Genomic DNA, 20,045 nt, shown 5'->3' on the forward strand with positions numbered 1-20,045 from the left:
CCAGATGCCAGTGGTGAGCAGAGCTAGAGGTAAAAGTGGACGGAGCAATGAATGTGACTCTTAGATTTGTATTTTTGTTGGCATCTGTCTGCCTTGTAAGACAATGGGGACAAAGTCAAACTGCTGGAGAATCACAGTGCCCGCTGTGGCTGCAGAGACTGGTAACTTGTAGCTGCTGCCTCCTATGTTGTTTTTGCTGCGTTAGCAGCACCTGAGTGACCTTCCCAGGGTGTACAGGCAACAAGACAGCTCTCTTAACTTGTTGATGTGCTCCAAAAAAAGCAGAGTAGTACATTTGACACCAGCTTGGCTGCAGCAGTTGCTGGAAGGGGGCATACAAGGCACCTTGGGGGCTCCACTGCAGCTTTTATAGATTCATAAAATTGTAGAATTGGAAGGGACCACGTTTTATCCTTATCCTTTTCTCCTACTGAAGATGTCCTGCAAGGCAGCTGGTACGGATTTTTCCTTGGAGATTACTCCTCAAGCCCTTCTCACAAATGTGTATAGTTGCAATGCAGCGGAGGTTAAGGATTAGAGTTTCCCTTCTCCTAGATGAGCTACCTTCCTAGGTTGACAAGCCCCACCTGCCCCTCACTCCTCACTTCCCTCTACAGCACATACAGAAACTGCCTTCTTGACTGTTGGACCCTCTATTGGTCTCATCTGCTCAATCTGCCAGAGCCTGTTTTCACATGCAGGGGAAGTCCCTAACTCTCCGAGGGTTTAAGACCCATTGGCCATGCTCACCTGAGAGCATGTGGTTAAGAGCGGTAGACTCGTAATCTGGGGAACTGGGTTCGCTTCCCTGCTCCTCCACATGCAGCTGCTGGATGACCTTGGGCTAGTCACACTTCTCTGAAGTCTCTCAGCCCCACTCACCTCACAGAGTGTTTGTTGTGGGGGAGGAAGGGAAAGGAGAATGTTTGCCGCTTTGAGACTCCTTTGGGTAGTGATAAAGCGGGATATCAAATCCAAACTCTTCTTCTTCACCTGGTTTAGCCAGCCAGTTGAAGACACTTCCTGGGGTGTGGCTGCTGTCACATGCTGATAGCTTCTAGGAGTCACAGGGTGGGGGACCAAAGGTGGACAAACTACCCCAGAAGGAACACACTGTGTCCCCCACCAGGGGTACTATCCCTCCCCTAAGACTCCACACACTCCTTCCTTTGTATAATAAGCTGTTTTCTCTCACATATCCCTTTCTGTCCTCCATCCAGGAAAACAAGAGACATTATAAAATTTCAGGGACACATTCTAGTCAGGCAGAACATTTTGGGCAGGAAGCAAGACCTGCTAGAGATGTGGCTTGGGGAGAGGCCTGGAGGGCCATATCTGCCTCTAGAACCTGGGGTTTCCCATCCCTGTCATAGGCTAATTCCCACTCTTAATGATTCACTACAGCTCTTTTAACATTTGCTACTTATGTTTTTAACACTCTTTCAAGAACAAGTATGTGATACCCCCTAGCCTTCATCTGGGCTCTCATACAGTCCAGGCTAGCTATACAAGTTGGAACATATCACACACATTTAAAATAGAAGCAATGAATGTTAAAGATCTGGCAGCACTTTCTAGGAAAGAGCTGGGATGTGAATTGACCTACTGTGTTTCATCAAATACACACACACACACACACACACACACACACATGCACATATATACCATCGTATTTAGTAGCCCCTTAAAATAAACATCCCTTCCAGAGCACACTTTAATTATATTTGCTTAGGATGTTGCTGCCATGTTTGAAATGCTAATTGAGTGAACACTGACAGCACACAATTCTTCTCCCCCCTTCCCCCCCTTCTGGCGCCTTTGAAATCTGCTCTTGACTGATTTTTAGCCTAAATCAGGATCTGTGTGCACCCCACAAAGAGAGCTTTCCAGCTAAATGTATTCTCTTAGCCTCTCTGTTTTTGCTCCATGCGTGAAAAGACGCAAAATGCAAAGTATCTTGGCTCACAGCTGCAGTCCATGTTTCATATTGGAGGCACGACTCCTTAACACCAAAGCCCTATCTCTGGCTCTGTCAAAACCCCAACCCGGGTCCATTTTGAAAAATAAAAAGCTTCTTTTCACCCAGTAAGACAAGGAGAGCTTTTCCTGCAAGCCTGGAAAGAGCTGAGATGGGCACCTGGGGTTTATTATTATAAAGGTTTGGGAGAAAATGTTTAGGGAAATAGCCCACCTGCTTATGATGGAACAGTTCCCTCCTCTGTTGGAAGGCCTCTGCTTGCCCTCCCGCTTTTTGTTACATTCCTGCACATAACACATAACTTAAAACGTTAGGTGGGATAAGAATTGACTCATGGCTGAGGCCCTGCAACCCTTTGGCTTTAGCAGAAGAGTCTGCTTTTTATAGTTTTAACTTGTTTATTTATTTTACTGTTTTATATATAGTTTAGGGCTTAAAACATTCATGCTGCATTCAGCTTGTGAGTGGTTCATCATCGCATAGCCTTTGACTTTGCACCCTCTCCAAACCTTTTGAAAGTGAGTTGAGCGATAGCATGCAAAATCATGGCTGCCACTTTGTGATGAATCACTTCCACATCTTGTCCATGTTTTGAACACAGGATGGTTGTGTGAACTGCCCCTCGGTGGTCTCTGTGGAGGGCAGAGCAAGCAGTGCATTTCAGTTTAGTAACTCTTAAAAAAATAACCAGAGTCTAAGGTGGAAGAGAGAAAGAAATTTGGAGGCATTCATTCAAACCATCACAAGTTACAGTTTTAGCTAAAGGTAGCTCTGATTGTTTCATATTTGCATAGTGCACTGCTCTGTAAGTTTAGAAACTCCTGCACTCTCAGCCAGAATGGGTTTTGTCACTGGTAGAAGGATGGTCTCTGGGAGGGGAAGGATTCTTCTGCACAAATAACATGGATGAGTAAAGTTGAGCAGGAGGTTACTGCAGGAATGGGAGGTCATTACCTTCCCGTCTTGCATGTGACTCAGAAGAGCGCACATGTGCCGGAAGGAATGGGATGGCCCACTGCAGACCCCAGCAGCTCACGCTGTCAGTCTGACACAGCTGATACAGATCAGGTGGAAGTCACTGGGCAGCGAGTTGTGTTCATATGTTCAGCCAAGTTCTTTTTATCGGACCTGGTCAGGTGCACAGTTCTCTTTCCGATGTCTCAGACAAGGAGGAAATGCTTATTGAGACTTCAACAATGCCCGCTTCCTGTGTTCCCTCAGGCAGGAAACAAGCGCAGCAGCAGAGAATGCCTGAGGGCTGATTAAGCCACCAGTCTTTGCTTGGAAATCTGGGCTGATTCAGGCTTTTCTCCCTCCATTGCATGGCGCTTGCACGTCCTACCCTGGCTGCAGTGTGGAAGGGAGCAGCCACAGCCCCTCTTGCATCTAAACAGGAAGCCCCAAAGAAGGCACTTCAATGTTTTAACCTAATGGCATGTTTGCTGCAGAAAGTCTAGCTGAAATTGTATCTTCTTACCATGCATGTGTGCACGTACATGTAGTCTGGCTTGTTCTGCAAACCAAAATTTCAGTGGCACATCCATTAAATTAGAAATATTTGGGAGAGCATAAGTGGGCTCCACCAGGGGTCCCCACTTGCTACTTTGTGAGCTTCTGTTGGTGCTTCTTTTCTGAGCATGAGCACTAGGAAGCCTTTACCGCCTGAGATAAATAAAGCCTCTGACAGTTCTGCTGCTCCAGAGGGGCAGAGAAGGTGGCGGAAGTTGGGAGAGGAGGAGGAGGTGGAAGATGATGGGAGCTTTCAGGAGAAGTCCATCTTAGTCAAGCAGCTGGAAGTTTAAGAGAAAGCTCCAGAAGCAGGCACACAAAACTTAAAGAGGTTGTCTTCTCCAGCTTTTGATAACTCTCCAGAAGCAACCAATCTGAAAACACTGATGGCGAAGGTGGCTAGTCTGCCTCACTTTTTAAGTAACTGGATTGCTCATAAGTCCTATTATATTTGTGTAGCATTGATGTGTATGTTTTCGACTTTATAAGCCATTGTTTACTGAAGCTAGGCACAAGTGTTGCCCTTCCCATCTTTTTCTCTGTGCTGTGCCACTTTTTGGTTTGTTTTGGTTTGCGCAAAGTGTGTGACAACCTTTAATGTTGCTTGCCCTCCACCTTTGCTTGCAACGTTACCTAAGCTCACATTTAACAAAGGGGGAAGCTGAAGGGCAATGACTTGTCCCACCGAGGATTGGCTCATACATGAGCATGCATCATTCATATTTCTCAACATGTGGGTGAATGTATAAATGGATCCCATGGTTTTCAAAAGATGAGTGTCTTGAGATAGTTTGAGGTAGTTTGGAAGTTCCATTTGCAGTCTTGGATGTGAGCTGACTCACTGAGACTTGCTAGTCATCACTTGATGGTGCAGCGATTAAATTAGGAACATGGATATAGGAACTGAATTCTTCTAAAAGCTGAAACCCAGTATTTTGCCTGCTAAACAACACTGATTTCCTGTAACTTGCCTATTTATGCGCCAGCATCTCATATGACCCGAAACAGCACTTGCTGCTTCCTGTTCTGCTGGAGAGCTAATAGCTGCTGGTTTTATTTGCAAACATTTCTTGGTCATTAGTTGCATTACAAGCGACTGGACTGTATCAGAAATGAGAGCTTAATTTGGGTAAAATATTAACAAATACAAGTGTTTCTGGAGAAGTTCTCAGATGCTTGTAATTCCAGAGTGCTTTTCTCTACTCCCAGGAGGCCATTACTGTCCATTTCCAGATAAGAATGGTAAAGCTTTATGCCAGCTAAAAATGCTGTAGAAAAACAATTAAAATTAAACAAGAATAAATGAATTCAAGAGGAACGGAGCTGCTTCTCTTCTGGCTTTAAGGACTTGGCACCAATGGGAATTTGGATTACCGTACCTCTTGGCAGTTCTTCAGCGATTTGGGTTCTCTGAACCTTTCAATGTGCTTCCCTTTGAGTGGCTCTTGGGTAGCTTGGAGAAAGAGAGAAGCTATAATGTTGCAGTGGAAACAGGATAGCCTTTATCTGACTCTTTCTGCAGTGCCACTGGCAGCTGCTAAATGGAGTCTGTTCCCTCCTCCTGCTCCTAACCAAAGTTAGGAGAATCTGGAGATAATAGCCAGATTCTCAGGATGAGCAGTGGTACATGAAAAACAGGACATATGGAACAGCTCTCTGCCCCCACCCACAATGCAGTGCCATTTTAAGTGGCCACCCAAACACTGCATGCTAGTGTGTGCCAGGCTAGAGGTGGTGCCATGGTTGCATCTTATCATAACACAGTTCCAGTCATTATCATGCCATTGCCATGCTCCACTAAATTGTATGGCTGGAAAGGACCCAAAAGTCATCTAGTTCATAAGCCAGCACTTGACACAATTGTATTTGTTTGCTTGCATAATATATATCCTGCACCTTCAACCACTAGGGATACTCGGGTGCCCAATAATGCATACAGCAACAACAATTAAATCTGCAAACTTATAATTAATTGCAGTAATAACAAAGCAGTACAAATAGTAGCAAATGCTTAATAATGGCAGTCATAAAATCAACCCTACTGCTTGCAGTTGGAAAATCCAGATATGATCAAACACAGCACTAAGGTGTCTTATTTTTATTTTCCCAGATATCATTCACTGAGCCCTCACTTAATTAAGCACCTTTTTTCCAACCTGATCTTTTTGAGTTGGAGTAGTTTGCATGCAATTGTGTAACGGCAATCTTCTTGCGATGAATAACTGCTGGTCTTGCAGCAGCTGTTAGCAGCCAGATGTTCTATAGGCAGGTACACGATGATGTGCTTGGCAGATCCACCTCCATCCTACTCTGAGTGATGTAGTGCATGTAACCCTTCAGCACTGCTGCACTTTTTAGGCAATAGGTTGGTGCACAGCACCAGCACCAGCACCAGCAGAAACTACAGCACAGGCTCTGGGCTTCATTGTCCCCACAGTGCATTGTGTTACAGCTTTATGAGTAGCCCTGAGATCCTGCATGCTGCTTGGCTGGTGGGCTGTCTTGGTGTCATTTGGTTTTGGCATATTTGTAGATTGCCTTGGGTGACCTATTTCAGAAAGACCGTATAAAAATGTTAAAACTAAATAGCTTTGGGTTTTTAACCTTCCTGTTCATTTCTAGTTGCAACTGGCCATTATGCACCTATTGATTAATCAAAACAGAATTATACACCTATTAACATGCCTCTCAAAACAAACAAACAAACAAACAAACAAAAAACAACTCCTTTGAATTATGCAGGCCTGAAGACCATAACAGTCCAGAAGAAGAAAGAAGCTTGATGGTTTGCATAATTCTAGTCATGATGGTCATATTACTCTGTCATGAAACTTGGAAATATTAAGTTGGCTATGTTGACAACTGAGGTATTTAAGAAAAATTGAATGCTGGGGGCTTGGCTATAAGCCTTTACAAAGGAATTCAGTGAAAATTCCTCAATTCTTGTGGGGATAGGTGTGTGTGTGTGTGTGTGTGTGAGAGAGAGAGAGAGAGAGAGAGAAATTGACTGGAATTCACCGGCCTCTGTCCACTTCTGATCAGCTGAAAAGGTTGGTAGGAAGGCTCAGGATGACTAGATAGTTCATATAGGAACCTATACACAGAGAGATTGCGTATAGAGCAGGGAACTGAAGTGCCCCTTTCTAGGCCTGTTCAGCTTTTCAAGATTAAGTATGCATGCTATGGTCAAGATATGACCATTTGGGTGAATATGTATTGCTCTGGAATCATTTGCTGGCTGTCACATTCAGTGTCCTGACCCTGAAGTCCCCCACCCTTTGACTCATTTTGCAAGCAAAGGCAAGAACCCTGGAAGAGATATTTTAATATTTACATATGTTTGGATTGCGTCCATACATTTTTGTTGAAAACAAAGCTGTCAAAAGATATCTGATATTGTTTTAAATTTTTATATATCTTCTTCATTTGAGTGACTGTGGGGCCCCTTTTCAGGATCAAGGTCCTTTCAAACCCACTTTCAATAAAAAATTGTAACAAAATAATTAAAACCACCTATAGATTAGAACTTTTTAAAAATTTAAAAACCAACAGAGCAGCACAAAGCAAAAACAGCATATGTGATAACATGACAGCCTCTAACATCAGATACCATTCCAATAGCAATAATAAAACCAGGTTTTAAACCCTACTGGCTACCTAACCAAAGGTGGATTGAAAAAAATATATATTTAGGGCCTACCTAAAATAAAACTGGAAAGGAGCCAAACATAACTCCTGGGAGAAGGAGTTCCATAGGTGAGGGATCACTGCTGAAAAGGTCCTTCCCTTTCCTGCATTCCCTCAAGCCTGATGGTACCCAGTGGTGCACCTGCAAGATGGGCAGGCTCATATGGATGCAAGTAACTTGACCCCTAATCATTTAGGGTTTTAAAGGTCAGAGTCGGCACTTTAAATTGGACTTGGACGTTAAGCAGCAGTGAGTTCTTCTGAACAACAGAGCTAAGGCTGCCAGCATAGGCTCACTTCCTTGGGAGTCTTCCCTTTTGTCACTTTTGCTACCTGCTGCAAATCTTGTTTCTTTTGAGTCCCTCCAGGTGTCCCTTTTATTCCGCATGGGGCGATCACACTGCTTCATTTTCAGTCAGTGCATATCACATAATTGTTCTGGTTTATTGTTGTTGTGCTATAGCAATAATGTGGTAACATTGGGGAGGCATTGCAGAACAAACTAAAGTATAATAAATCCACTTTAGATAAGGCTAAGCAGAACAAAGAGAGTTTCATGGATAAGATTCAAAAACTGTTGGGAGGGGTAGATCAGCCCAGATACTGATAGCCCACTTCCCAGAAAAGTACAGTTAACAAGTCTGGACTTGGCTGCATTCTTGTCCCAAGTCTCTCTCTCTCTCTCTTTTTTTTAAGAGAAGGACAGAGAGGGCTGAGGAGAGTCCAAGTGCCCTGGCTCCTGCTCCTCTTCTGCTCACTGCTAGGCCAGGTTTTCTCTACTGTTCAAATCTTGGCCTAAAAATGCAAAGGTAACATATCCTGTATAGCAATCCCCTGCTCCTGTAACCTTTCCTTGCTAAGAACAATGGCTGTCTTGTGTATCAAAGTAACAGATGCTGTTTCTGGCGAGGGCTGCAGCCGCCAATGTAAACCGCTCTGGGGTGATTGAACTTGACCCAACCCAAGGCTTTGCTGGCAACATACCAAAGTTTTGGGCTTCACAGGGGTGGGCTGGGGAGGAAAGGGGAATGGAGTGGGACTTTGCAGTGCATAAATCTGGAAATGTTGCCCCTCGACAGGGCCACGTCCCCATCTAGAGTGAATTCTGTGCTGGTGTGCAGCACTTAATCCGGGTTAAAGTAGGTGCTAGTTCGACTTGACACCCAGCTATATTCATTCCCATTATAATAAAAGTCAGTGCCTCCGTATTAAACCATATTCCCCGGAAAGAATTACACAGCAAGCGAGTCTTTTAAAACTGAACATAGCCGTAAGATTTATTAGGAATAGTGTAGAGAACCAAGCGTCCCCTTTCTTATCATCTGTACCATGAATAAACAACAGGCTCTTTACCAAAGATGAAGCTATATTTTGATTTATTTTTTTAAATGGCTGGTCTAGTACTACTGCTGTAAACTCAAGTCTCCCCTCAGCTGTGCAGGGAGATGGCTTTAGGGAAATCTCTTCTCCCCTTTAAAGCCCCAACACACGCAGACACCTACCTTCAAAGTAAGAACAACAGTTCTGGACTACCTTATAGGACCATTATATGGATTTATGAGAAAATGTTCACAATGTGCTTTGAAATGCACTATAGCCAGACTGGTGTATATACACCGCAAGATCTCTTTAGCGAAGGCAAAGTTTGTGTTGGATGTAGTTACGTGCATTAGAATCGCCTCTTTGCTAATTGCTCATCCAATGGAGCTCAAGATCAGCTAGTGACACATTAAATATTAACAGAGCAATAAACCTTAAATGCATACCTTCCCCCACTGTGAGGGTGAACATCTTGTTTAGCAATGAAGGCCACCCAGGAAATTCACCATGGGCCAAATGATGATATGTCACTTGTATATTGTCAAAGTAACTCAGCCACAAAAATCTGAAAAATTGTGCTTGTGTATGTTGTTAGTTACCAGGCCACAGTTGGGTGGAGATGCAGGGCTGCTTCTTTGTCAGAGCAAAATTAGGAACTAAACCCTCAAAATCATGCAAAATCACAAGATGCTATATCATCAAAAAGCATGTTTGTTGTTTTTCCTGTGATTTCTGAGCCCCATGGAAACAGGACTAAATGATTATTTGTTTTGTTTTTCCTGTAAACAGAAAGGGGTAGTATTTGGGCATGTTGGGTGTACATGGGGTGAAGATGGGTGGGTGGGAATAGGGTACATCAAGTATCTATACATATAACTACTATCAGGTAACAGATCTTCCATTTTTGGTACATCTGGTGCCTGAGTGGTGAGGCTTAGTAGACCTGGCCTTACACCAGCTCTCCCTCTCCATGGTTTCTCCATTGGTAGACCTCTCATTCATTGGGCACACTTGGTGTTTTGATGATGTCCTTCTTCTCTTTTAAAAAATTAATCATTTTGAAACAATAACAATACTTCAAATACAAAATGCAGAATTGGTATTGACTCCCACCTCTGCCATGGTTGATTTTGTTAATTTCTTTTCCACTAAATATTCTAATTTTCCCCATATCTTATTTTTTGTCAGTTTTATAATGATAATTTAATAATAATAATTTATTATTTATACCCCGCCCATCTGGCTGAGTTTCCCCAGCCACTCTGGATGGCTCCCAATCGAGTGTTAAAAACAATACAGCATTAAATATTAAAAACTTCCCTAAACAGGGCTGCCTTCAGATGTCTTTTAAAAATAGGATACGTACTTATTTCCTTGACATCTGATGGGAGGGTGTTCCACAGGGTGAGTGCCACTACTGAGAAGGCCCAATATCTCAATATTTCTTACTGCTGAATTTCATCTTTTAGTGTTAACTTTTTAATTTGTTTATGGTAAGTTTCCAAATAATCTTGATGATATCCTTCCATCTGCAAATGAAATACTCCATTCTTTTCCTGATTTTATTCCCCCATCCGCCCTTAATTAATTGCACTGCTGCTGCAATCAACTTCACAATTCCATGCATTTCTCCTTAAAAAACAAAACAAAAACCCAACATGACAGGATAAAAAACAGCACTGGACTGTGCTGCCAGAATGCCATACAGAACTCCCAGCAAAATGGATATAACAGTTACTTTGCAAGACTGGCTTAAATCATGCTCTCAGCCACAGTCCCCCTTGCCCCTGTGATAAATGGACCAAGAGGTTCTTTCTCCAGACAATAGTTGTGTCGTGTTCTACCCTTCTCTTTATTTAATTGTCTAGACCGACTTCATAAATCCCAGTCATTGCTACGACTTCATTCACTTCCCCTCACAGTGCTACAATCAACCCTTCTTCCCAGGGAGTTCTGGGGATTTTAGCTCTGTGAAGGGAATAGGGGTCTCCTAATAATGATAGCTCAGTTGGTAGAGAATGAGGCTCTTAATCTCACGGTTGTGGGTTCGAGCCCCATGTGGGGCAAAAGATTCCTGCGTCACAGGGGGTTGAACTAGATGACCCTCTTGGCCCTTCCAGTTCTACAACTCTAACAACTTTCAACACTCTTAACAAACTACAGTTCCCAGCAGGGCCGGATTTAGGTTTGATGAGGCCCTAAGCTACTGAAGGTAATGGGGCCCTTTATATGTCCAGCTGTCCTCTGTCAACAACAAATTGTCACTGTTTTTTGTGTTGAATGTATGCTATATGGTAATTTATGGACCTAATAGGTATCTTAAGCCATTTGCACATAACAAAATATGTATTTTATCAAAGTAATTGTTGAACTGAAATACAATTAAGAAGTAGTATATTAATAGTGAAATACAATGTATTTCCCTTTAAAAAAATTTTGGGGGGCCCCCAAGAGAGTGGGGCCCTAAGCTATAGCTTGTTTAGCTTATACGTAAATCTGGCACTGGCCCAGCATTCTCGGGAGGAAGCCATGAAACTGCTTTAAATCTATAGTGCAGCTGAGGCCTTACTTTTTTGGTTCAACCAGGGGAGGCAGGCATTCCCTTGCCTCCCTACTCCAGATTCCTATGACTGGTCCAGCAACTGGTGGCCCTGTAACTACACCTGGCCAGCAGATGGTCACTGTTGGTCTGCAAGCCATACTATGGTTCTTCAGCAGTAAGCTACAAATAATATTCAAACGATGGTACCGCACGGCACATAATCTAGTGCAACATATTCCCCTTTGCTATCTTCACTGAGACTGTTCCCACAGCAAAGGCAGAAGAGGATGGGTATGGCTGACTTAGGCCTTAAAGCAAGATCCTGGATATGTTTAATCAGAAGGAAGCTCTGTTTGCTTCAGCCGGACATTTCCTAGAATATAAGGCAAGCGTGGTGTGGTTATTGGCATGTTCTTTGTACCAGGACAGTAGTCGGGTGCATTCCATTCCTGGCTGGCCCTTTCCTTTGGTAATTGTGGGCTTGTCCCTGCTACCGCTTGTGCTGTGCTTTCTAGGCACAGTTCCGATAGGTTTTTTTCTTTTGCAGCACCACTTTCCCTGGGAAAACCCGTTGTTTACTGGTGGATCGCTGTTTACAAACCTGAACTGGGTTTTCTGCGAATTGGTGTTTGTTCCGATTCAGCAGTAAACAGTGGGTTTTCCTGGGGAAAGTGGCAGGATGAAACCCTTTGGAACCCTTTGGAAACCCTTTGGACCCATGTCTAGAAAGCAGGAATAAGCAGAAGAAAACATGGGACAAGTGTGGCTGAGCCCTCTCTCCCTGTGTGTGTGTGTTCCATTCCCTGTCTCCTCTGCTTGCCTTGGGGTTCCTTTGCCCTTTGTTGTTTTGACTGTGGCAAGTTTGGACAGTCTCTCCAGTGCTTGATCTCAACTGGGGTAAGGAGTCCAGTTCTGTCGATGCAGTTATTCTTCCCCAGTGGCGGCAACGGTTGGCTGGCTGCCTCTCTTCCTTCTCTTTCTTCACTTCTTCACTTCCTCCTCCTCCCCTTTATATTAAACATGCTTGTGCTGTTGTGCACTGATAGGAAAAGAAAACGTTATATTAAAAAGTGTGATGGAATGCGTCAAAGGAATTTTTAAAAATTATTTTAATTTCAGCATTTGCCTTTTAAAGCAATGGTGGGAGGAACCACACTGCAGGACCCATAGCTGCTTTGAGCACCATTTGGCAGAAAGCTGGGATACAGATTTAGCAAATAAATAAATAAAATAAAAGAGTAGCCTGGCACTCATGGAAGGCAGTGCAACCAGGAAATGTTGGTACATCTCCACCCACAATAGCTCCTCTTAGCTGCTGTAATAAAGCTTTGCCACTTCCTGATGGATAGGAAATGTACTGCATTTTTTAAAAAAAAGTGCTATGAACCAAAGAAGGATGGAAGAACAACAGGAGAAGTATTGGATTGCAACAGCTTGGCAGTGATGTTGTTTCAATTCTTTGTAATATCAATGAATGAGTGAATGAATGATGCAAATTTGAAAGAAAAGGGGCTGGTGTGAAAGCAAGCTGTTATTTGCCTCCACTAAGTTTATCACTTGGACAGCACCGTGTATGTTCAATATGGAATAAAATAAATTATGCACCCAGACAATTCAGATTGTGTGCCAAGAAATACTGAATTCTACAACCTAAATAATTTATGGTTAGGCTTGTCCACCTTTGGGCATTTTTAGCTGTTTATCCACTTTCCCTCCATTCGGTTTAGACCAGAATAGACCACATCTGCACGTATTTGAATTTGTATAGGAGGAACAGCTTCAGTCCTTCTTGCTCATAAAAGGCATTCCTTTTAGTGTTTCCCTGCCCCAGAATTGTGCAAAAGCACACAGCCAGGCACTTGTAGATTTGCTTGTGCAGCATTTTGTTTTTGTGCAAATCTGATATATGGCTATGCTCCTTTCACGCCTTTCTGTTGAAAAAAAGAAATGAAAGCAATTGTACATTCTCAGCACCGACTTTTCAGATTGCTGCCCAGGATATCTGATACAGAATTTTTTTAATGTGGTTTGCTTGTGCAGTTTTCTGTTTTTGTGCAAATCAGAGGGATTGGGGGGGAAAAAGAACCTCTATTCAGGAGCATACCAGTTATGAAGTGAAAGCATTGAAGAAGTAGTGGACATGAAAAGGGGAGCAGCAGAAAGTGACAATTGATTCACCCACCCCAAAGCACCAAAACAAATAACCTGCAACCCCAAATGGAGCAGTTTGAACAAATCTGATTTCCTGCAATTTACCCATATTGGGTAAACCTGAAATTACTGGGGCATTTACATGGAAATGCAAAGAGCTGCAAACAGATGGTGAACTCCAGTGTGAACAAACCCCAAGTAGTACAAGCGTGCATTACTTCTCTTTATTTTGCATAATTTTCAGGCTCTACCCCTTTTTTTGAAGAATTTGATTTTGTTAATAATGAGGAGGAAGAAGCAGTTATTGAAGGTTCTGATGTCTCATGCCCACCCCCTAGAAATCTTATTCAGCCACCATTCCAGCAGGCATTGATCACACATTTCTAAGAGCAGCTATGTAAAATGAATTCTGGGATTTCTTTAAAGCACTCTGAAGCCTGCACTCAGTATGACATTCTGTGCCTTTTCTGTTTGTCCTTGTGACATGGGAGCATACACAGAGCATTGCTATGTAGGGGCTAATGCGCCTCCATGCATGGTACTAAGCTGGCCTTGCAAGTTGGGTTGGGAGCTTTCTTTCCCAGACAAAATTGGATGGCACTGGGAAGTGATTTTTATCAGGAGCTCAAGATCTCTACCAGTGTGCTGGGTTAGGGAGGCAGGGAGAACATGTGCTTGTGGAATTAAGGCATTCCCATGACATTCCATGTATGCATTTATTGTTCAGGAGTCCACCATGCTCCCCGTCCCACATGGAATGTTTTATAGAAGGTACTTTGAAATGCACACAGTCTCCTTGCAGCGCTTTCTGTAACTGCTCTGTGCTCACACAACTTCAAAACCTTAGAGAGGAGCAAAAGCAATGCATCTGGCTTTGCTCTATCTTGGGCTTTTCTTTTTTAACATAAGACATTTTTTAAAGCCTCAAGGCAGTTTAAGCATGAAAAAAATAATCTCCCCCCCTAGTCCCCCCCCCCCCATCTTCACTTCATCCTCAAGCTTGTGAGGATTTTGATCACACAGAGCCTAGGGCTTGCCGATCAGAAGGTTGGTGGTCCGGATATCCTTCGGCCAAATGGCCGAAATATTGGGAAATTTTGGAACAAGAAGGAGACAAATTGAAATTGCAGAGTTTCGAGAAACTAAAAAATAAAGTGAGAGATTGGCTTCATTATTACCAGATAATGGAGGCATATAATTTGGATAAGAAAATTGGCTTCCAGGTGGAAAAATCAAAATTAGAAACAGAACTGTTAGAACCCAAAACTAAAAATTTGTCAAGAATGTACAACTTGCTGTTGAAATGGAATATTCAGGATGAAACGGTGAAATCTGCTATGATTAAATGGGCACAAGATGTTGGACATACTATTATGTTTGCTGACTGGGAACAGTTATGGACCACAGGTATGAAGTTTACGGCATGTAATGCCTTAAGAGAGAATATTATGAAAATGATATACAGGTGGTACATGACCCCAGTCAAGCTTGCAAAAATCTATCATTTGCCCGATAATAAATGTTGGAAATGTAAAGAAACTGAAGGTACATTCTTTCACCTTTGGTGGACGTGCCCAAGGATTAAGGCTTTCTGGGAGATGATTTATAATGAAATAAAAAAGGTATTTAAATATACCTTTCTGAAAAAACCAGAGGCCTTTCTTCTGGGCATTGTCGGCCAATTGGTGCCAAAGAAGGACAGAACTTTTTTTATGTATGCTACAACAGCAGCAAGAATACTCATTGCAAAATTTTGGAAGACACAAGATCTACCCACTCAGGAAGAATGGCAGATGAAGGTGATTGACTACATGGAATTGGCGGAAATGACTGGCAGAATCCGAGACCAGGGAGAAGAGTCGGTGAAAGAAGACTGGAAGAAATTTAAAGACTATTTACAGAAATATTGTAAAATTAAGGAATCTTAGAAGGATGTTGGATAGAAACTAAGTGGTTTCCAGCTGTAATGCTTTAAGAGATATGAAAAAATGTTTACAAATGGGTAAAAGCTTAATGCTAAGGATTTGCTGAACTAACAAATTGAACTGGAATACAAAAAAGGGAGGTATGAGGAGGTCCGGGGAAATGAGTGTAAGGAAGATAGGCTATGGAAAATTAACGTGTTTTTAACTGTTTTATTTTGTATGGTTTTTTTGTTTTTTTACTTTTTTGTTATATCTTAAAAACTTTATTCTCTTTTCTGTATTCTGTATTTTTTGAAACCTTAATAAATATCATATTTTTTTTTTAAAAAAAGAAGGTTGGTGGTCCGAAGCCCCTCGACGGGGTGAGCTCCCATTGCTCGGTCCCTGCTCCTGCCCACCTAGCAGTTCGAAAGCACGTCAAAGTGCAAGTAGATAAATGAGTACCGCTCCGGCGGGAAGGTAAATGGCGTTTCCGTGCGCTGCTCTGGTTTGCCAGAAGTGGCTTAGTCATGCTGGCCACATGACCCGGAAAAACTGTCTGCAGACAAACGTCGGCTCCCTCAGCCTGTAAAGCGAGATGAGCAACCCCAGAGTCGTCCGCGACCGGACCTAACGGTCAGGGGTCCCCTTACCTTTACCTTTATCATCTAGGTGAAGTTTGTTATTACATTCTCCTAGCCTTTCGGCTAAGATGAGCTGCGGTTTTGTAGGGCTGGACTGGGGGATGATGGTGGCTCTCAATATACTTTTGAACTCCTGTTTCCATTGAGCCCATGTGGAAGGGATGCAACTCAGGGACAGACTGTTTGCCTAACATGCAGAAGGTTCCAGGTTCATTCCCCCACATCTTTAGGTGGGATACTTATGCCTGAAATCCTGGAAAGCTGCTGCCAATCAGAACAGACGCTACTGAACTCGATGGACCCAGTGGGCCAAATCTGTATAAGACAGCGGTCTATATCCCTAGCCAGTATTGCCAGGGGTTTGGGATGATAGGCTCTGAGGTTCAGCAACATCTGGAGGGCACCAGGTTGCCCACACCTCTTGTAGGAGATAGAAAGCTGGACTTGGACCAGAGATGGCAGTGGTTTAAATCCTTACCTGGCTGCAAAGCCTGTCCATGTCTGCACAGCTGAGCAGTGGTGGCAGATTTCTAGTTAAAATATGTTCAGCTTCAACTCTCAACCACAGCTCTTATTAGAAGGGATAGGAAGCATAATAAAGTACTCACCTTTCTGCTCATTTTATGATGTGAATTGATTGGGAAGAGCTTGTTATCATGATGCCAACTAGAGCAGTCTTTGGAACAAGGGGCTTCTCCATGCTTGTGTTCAATGTGGATAGTAAGCTTCCCGTAGCTCCTTTAAGCGTCCATTGTCCATTTTACGTTCTCCTCCAAATCACTGCCTTTCTACGCTTTTCCCTCTGTCAATCTAGATTTTCTTACACCAGGGATATTCTGAAAAGGTTAGGGTATGAGGAAATCTGGATTGTGGGAGGGGGAAGTGTTGGAAGCAGTGATTTTGAGGGAGAATGTTATATGGACAGCAGAGAATGAATGGAGGCACAGGAAGCTTGCTATCCATATTAAGTAACAGCATGAATGAGTCCATAGTCTTCCTCTTTCACTTGTTGCTGGTCTTACCTGAGTGGAGACTGCTGGGGTTGGCTGCAGAGGGCAGTGAGCTCCACATTAGATGTGGATGCCAAAGAAGCCACAGTTCAAAAGCAGAGTGGGATGAGAGGCCCTTTGCTGAATCATGGTACAGTACTTTCAAATGTAACATTCCTTGTGAATTGGTTTGTTCCTTGTGAATTGGTTTGTCTTATTGGTTAGTTGAGCAGACTAGGACTTTAGTGGTTGGCCTGGAGCAATCCTACTTCCATGTCCTCAGTTCTTCTTCTGCAAAATAGGAACAAAATGGGCTCTTATGAGGACATGGATTGTAAGGACTTTCCCCAGCCTGAACAGCCAATATAATAAAATAATGACTTTGCTGCCTTGCTGTCCAGTGAGCTTTTGCAACAAGCATTTCAACAAAGCAAAGCAAGGTGAGATGAGAAAATTAGGCCAAGAACGCTCATCCTTTTGTTTCCTAAGCTGTTTTTTTTGGGACAGTGGGAGGAGGGAGGAACAATCCCCCCTTCTTTTCTTTTCCTGGTCCTGTTCCAAATCCATACAACCGTAAAGTGATGCTGCCTCCTAAGGAGGGGAGCATAGCCTGTACATTTTCAACATTCTTGCTGGAGTTAACGACTTAGAAACATGACTCCCCAAAAGAGGGAGGGCTCGGCCCATTTGTGTGTGGGGTGTGTGTGTGTGTGTGTGTGTGTGTGAAGTTTAGTCACGAAAGGAGGGGTGGAAATAGGAAAAAAATGCACAGCCTCAGGGCTGTGGGCTGACAGCGCAGCGGGCTGGCAGGCAGCTCCCAAACAATGTGCTTAGTATTATCCCCAGGACTGGAGCTGTCGGAGCGGGCTGGCGCGTACCTGTGCAGCCTGGGCTATCTTTGGCTAGGTGCCAGCGTGCGGAGAGGGTTACTTCCCCCCTCCCTCTGCCTTCCCTCCCTCCTGCGTGTGGTGTGTAGCCTTTCTCCCCCTTCTCGCAGGAGTTGTTCAGAAAGCCTGGAAGCGGCTCCTTTTGTAGCACAGTCTAGGGTTGGGTGGAGTTTTTTTTGGTGATTTCCCCTCCCTCTTTTTTTTTTTTTTTTTTTTTGGAGGGGGGGATTTGCTCATCTGTTCTTTCTTGCCTTGCTTCCGTTTTTTCCCTGGGTGAGGCCCCTTTTCTTCCCCAGTTTCTTGAATGTTTCAGTTTGAAACGTAAGATTTCTTGTTTTTCATTTCTCTCTTCTTCCACCCCTCCCCTCCCCTTCCCGCTCCTTTTCTGTTTCCCGTACAGGTTGCAAGCTCTCCTGTCACAAGAAATGTGAAGCCAAGGTAAGAGAGCGCCTTGTTCCTACTCTCATTGTCTTACAACAACATTGCGGTTTGTGCTACCTTTTCCTTCTGTCTGATGTGAATCTTCTTTGAAAAGTCATTTGGATGAGGAACAGGGAACTTCTGTTGCTCTCCTTTTCCCTCTCCTTCTTTCTCTTTCTCTTTCTCTCGCCCTCCTGCTTCTGTACTTTGTTTATCTTTTTTGAAAAAGAAAATGCTGTGATTGTTCCTCAAGGTGAAATTTGCCAGGTTCCCACCAGGTCTGGAAGTTCTTATTGCAAACTCTTGGGGAGCACCTCTGCCCTGAATTGCTTGCAAAGAGAGGAGGGGACCTACCTTGATCTGCAATGTTTAATGTTTTGTTTTTTTTTGTTTTTTTTTGCAATAAGTCTTTTGAAAAAATTCTTCCCGGGCCAGCATTATGGCGGTCTGCCTCATTCCCCCCCCCCTTTCTTTCTTTCCCCTCCTTCTTCTTTTCTTTCCCCAGAGGAGGATGCTATATTAGCAGGAAAGGTTTGCTAAAGCTCTCAAGGTGAACGATCTTTCCTCATCCACGGGCAAGGCTATAAAATAAATGCAACCACCTGAGTATTATTCTGTCCTTGCTAACTCACTTTAGGAGGTCGTATGCCCTTTGAAGCAGTCAAGGATGCCTGGGGCAGTTGAGTTGAGCTACAAAAGAATCTCTTCTTTTCATGCTCTGTGCTTTAATAAGATCCATTCAGTTTGGCTCTTGATGTTAAGAAATGCTTTATCGTTCTTACTGTGGTGCTGCGCCTCATGCCATCCTTGATGTATTATTCCCATTTAACAGACTGGGCTTACAGGCCACCGGATAGTGACTTGCTCAGGGCTGCCTAGTGAATCTGGGTCTAAAGTGGGGCTTAGATTGGAAAATCAGCCCACCCCTCTGTCTCTGTTGGATTGCATTGGTTCTTAGAAGCCAGGCAGACCTAGGCTCAGCGGTCCATGGATAACATTAGTGACCTCCACAAAGTAAAGAAACTGAAGTTCTTATGCTGCTCTTCACAGGGGTGGCAACAGTCTAAGCTTAAGGCAAGATGGTGGTGACAGAATGGGGCAGTAATGCGCCACCAGAAGAAATGCTGCTGGCACAGACATAACTTCTTCTCCCTTAAGTCGTCCATGAGCCCAGCCTACCATTGGCAACCACTTTCATTTGGGCTGGGTGCTTGCTTATTTTGTTCTGACAGATCTGAACAGGGCAGGTCTTTGTTGAAGGTAGATGGACTTAGCACTGCATTTCCTTCTTCATTACCCCATTGCTACCATCCTTTGCTCGCTTCAGTGGAACTTGCGCCAGTGGTGATGCATGAAGTTCCAGGTAGCACACCCCTACTAGGGATTTTTGCATGGTTGATTAGGAGGTAGTGGCAGCCGTGGTTCTTCCGCATGTTCCTCTGATGGACTGTACCCTTCCTGGCACATTCATTGCTGTGCAAGGGCCCGTTTGCCACATTGTCCTAACAACATTCTGGACTGTTTGGACCTGACCATTTGTGTGGAGAGGGCACAAATATGCCAGTCAACTCCTCCAGCTGGCATGCCATCCCCATATGTCCAAATTATGGCCCACACTCAGTGCAAATTTGCATAGCTAGTTCTTGGATTTGCATAGCTAGTTCTTGAAATTGGACTGTATCCCCCCTTTTTTTGCCTATGCACATAGGCCAAAATTCATGTGCCAGCACGGCATGGACATTCAGGGACAGGGAAGGAGGGGATGATGTGCTGCTGCATGCAATGTTCCAGTTTATAACTGTGTGGCCTCAGTCTCATTTCTAGGTTCTGCCATTCAGATATGCTTCAGCATCTGTCTTAGCCTTTACACCTGGAGCTATTTAAGCAGAAGCTGGACAGTCTTCTGCTTAGGATGCTGCAGTTGCATTCTGCATTGCATAACTTGCATTCAGCAGAGTGCTGGGCTAAATGATCAGGGTACCAGCCCTGCAATTCAATGATTCTTTGATCTACC

At 43.6% G+C, this 20,045-nt stretch overlaps 1 protein-coding gene across 15 annotated transcripts in view; it reads left to right on the forward strand.

Moving 5' to 3' along the window:
- Window positions 1-20,045, forward strand: part of TNS1 (tensin 1) — a 325,241-nt gene that overhangs the window by 104,090 nt on the left and 201,106 nt on the right. For 14 of the 15 annotated variants that reach the window (XM_081005150.1, XM_081005167.1, XM_081005170.1 and 11 more), the window contains exon 3: window positions 18,012-18,049. In XM_081005150.1, coding sequence (XP_080861276.1) covers window positions 18,012-18,049 — 38 coding nt within the window. Of the gene's footprint in view, window positions 1-17,868; window positions 17,885-18,011; window positions 18,050-20,045 lie in introns of those variants that run through there. The other variant, XM_081005159.1, reaches the window with a different exon arrangement.

This window comes from Podarcis pityusensis (assembly GCF_964106645.2).
Source record: "Podarcis pityusensis genome assembly, chromosome: 1".
NCBI classification, from domain to species: Eukaryota; Metazoa; Chordata; class Lepidosauria; order Squamata; family Lacertidae; genus Podarcis; species Podarcis pityusensis.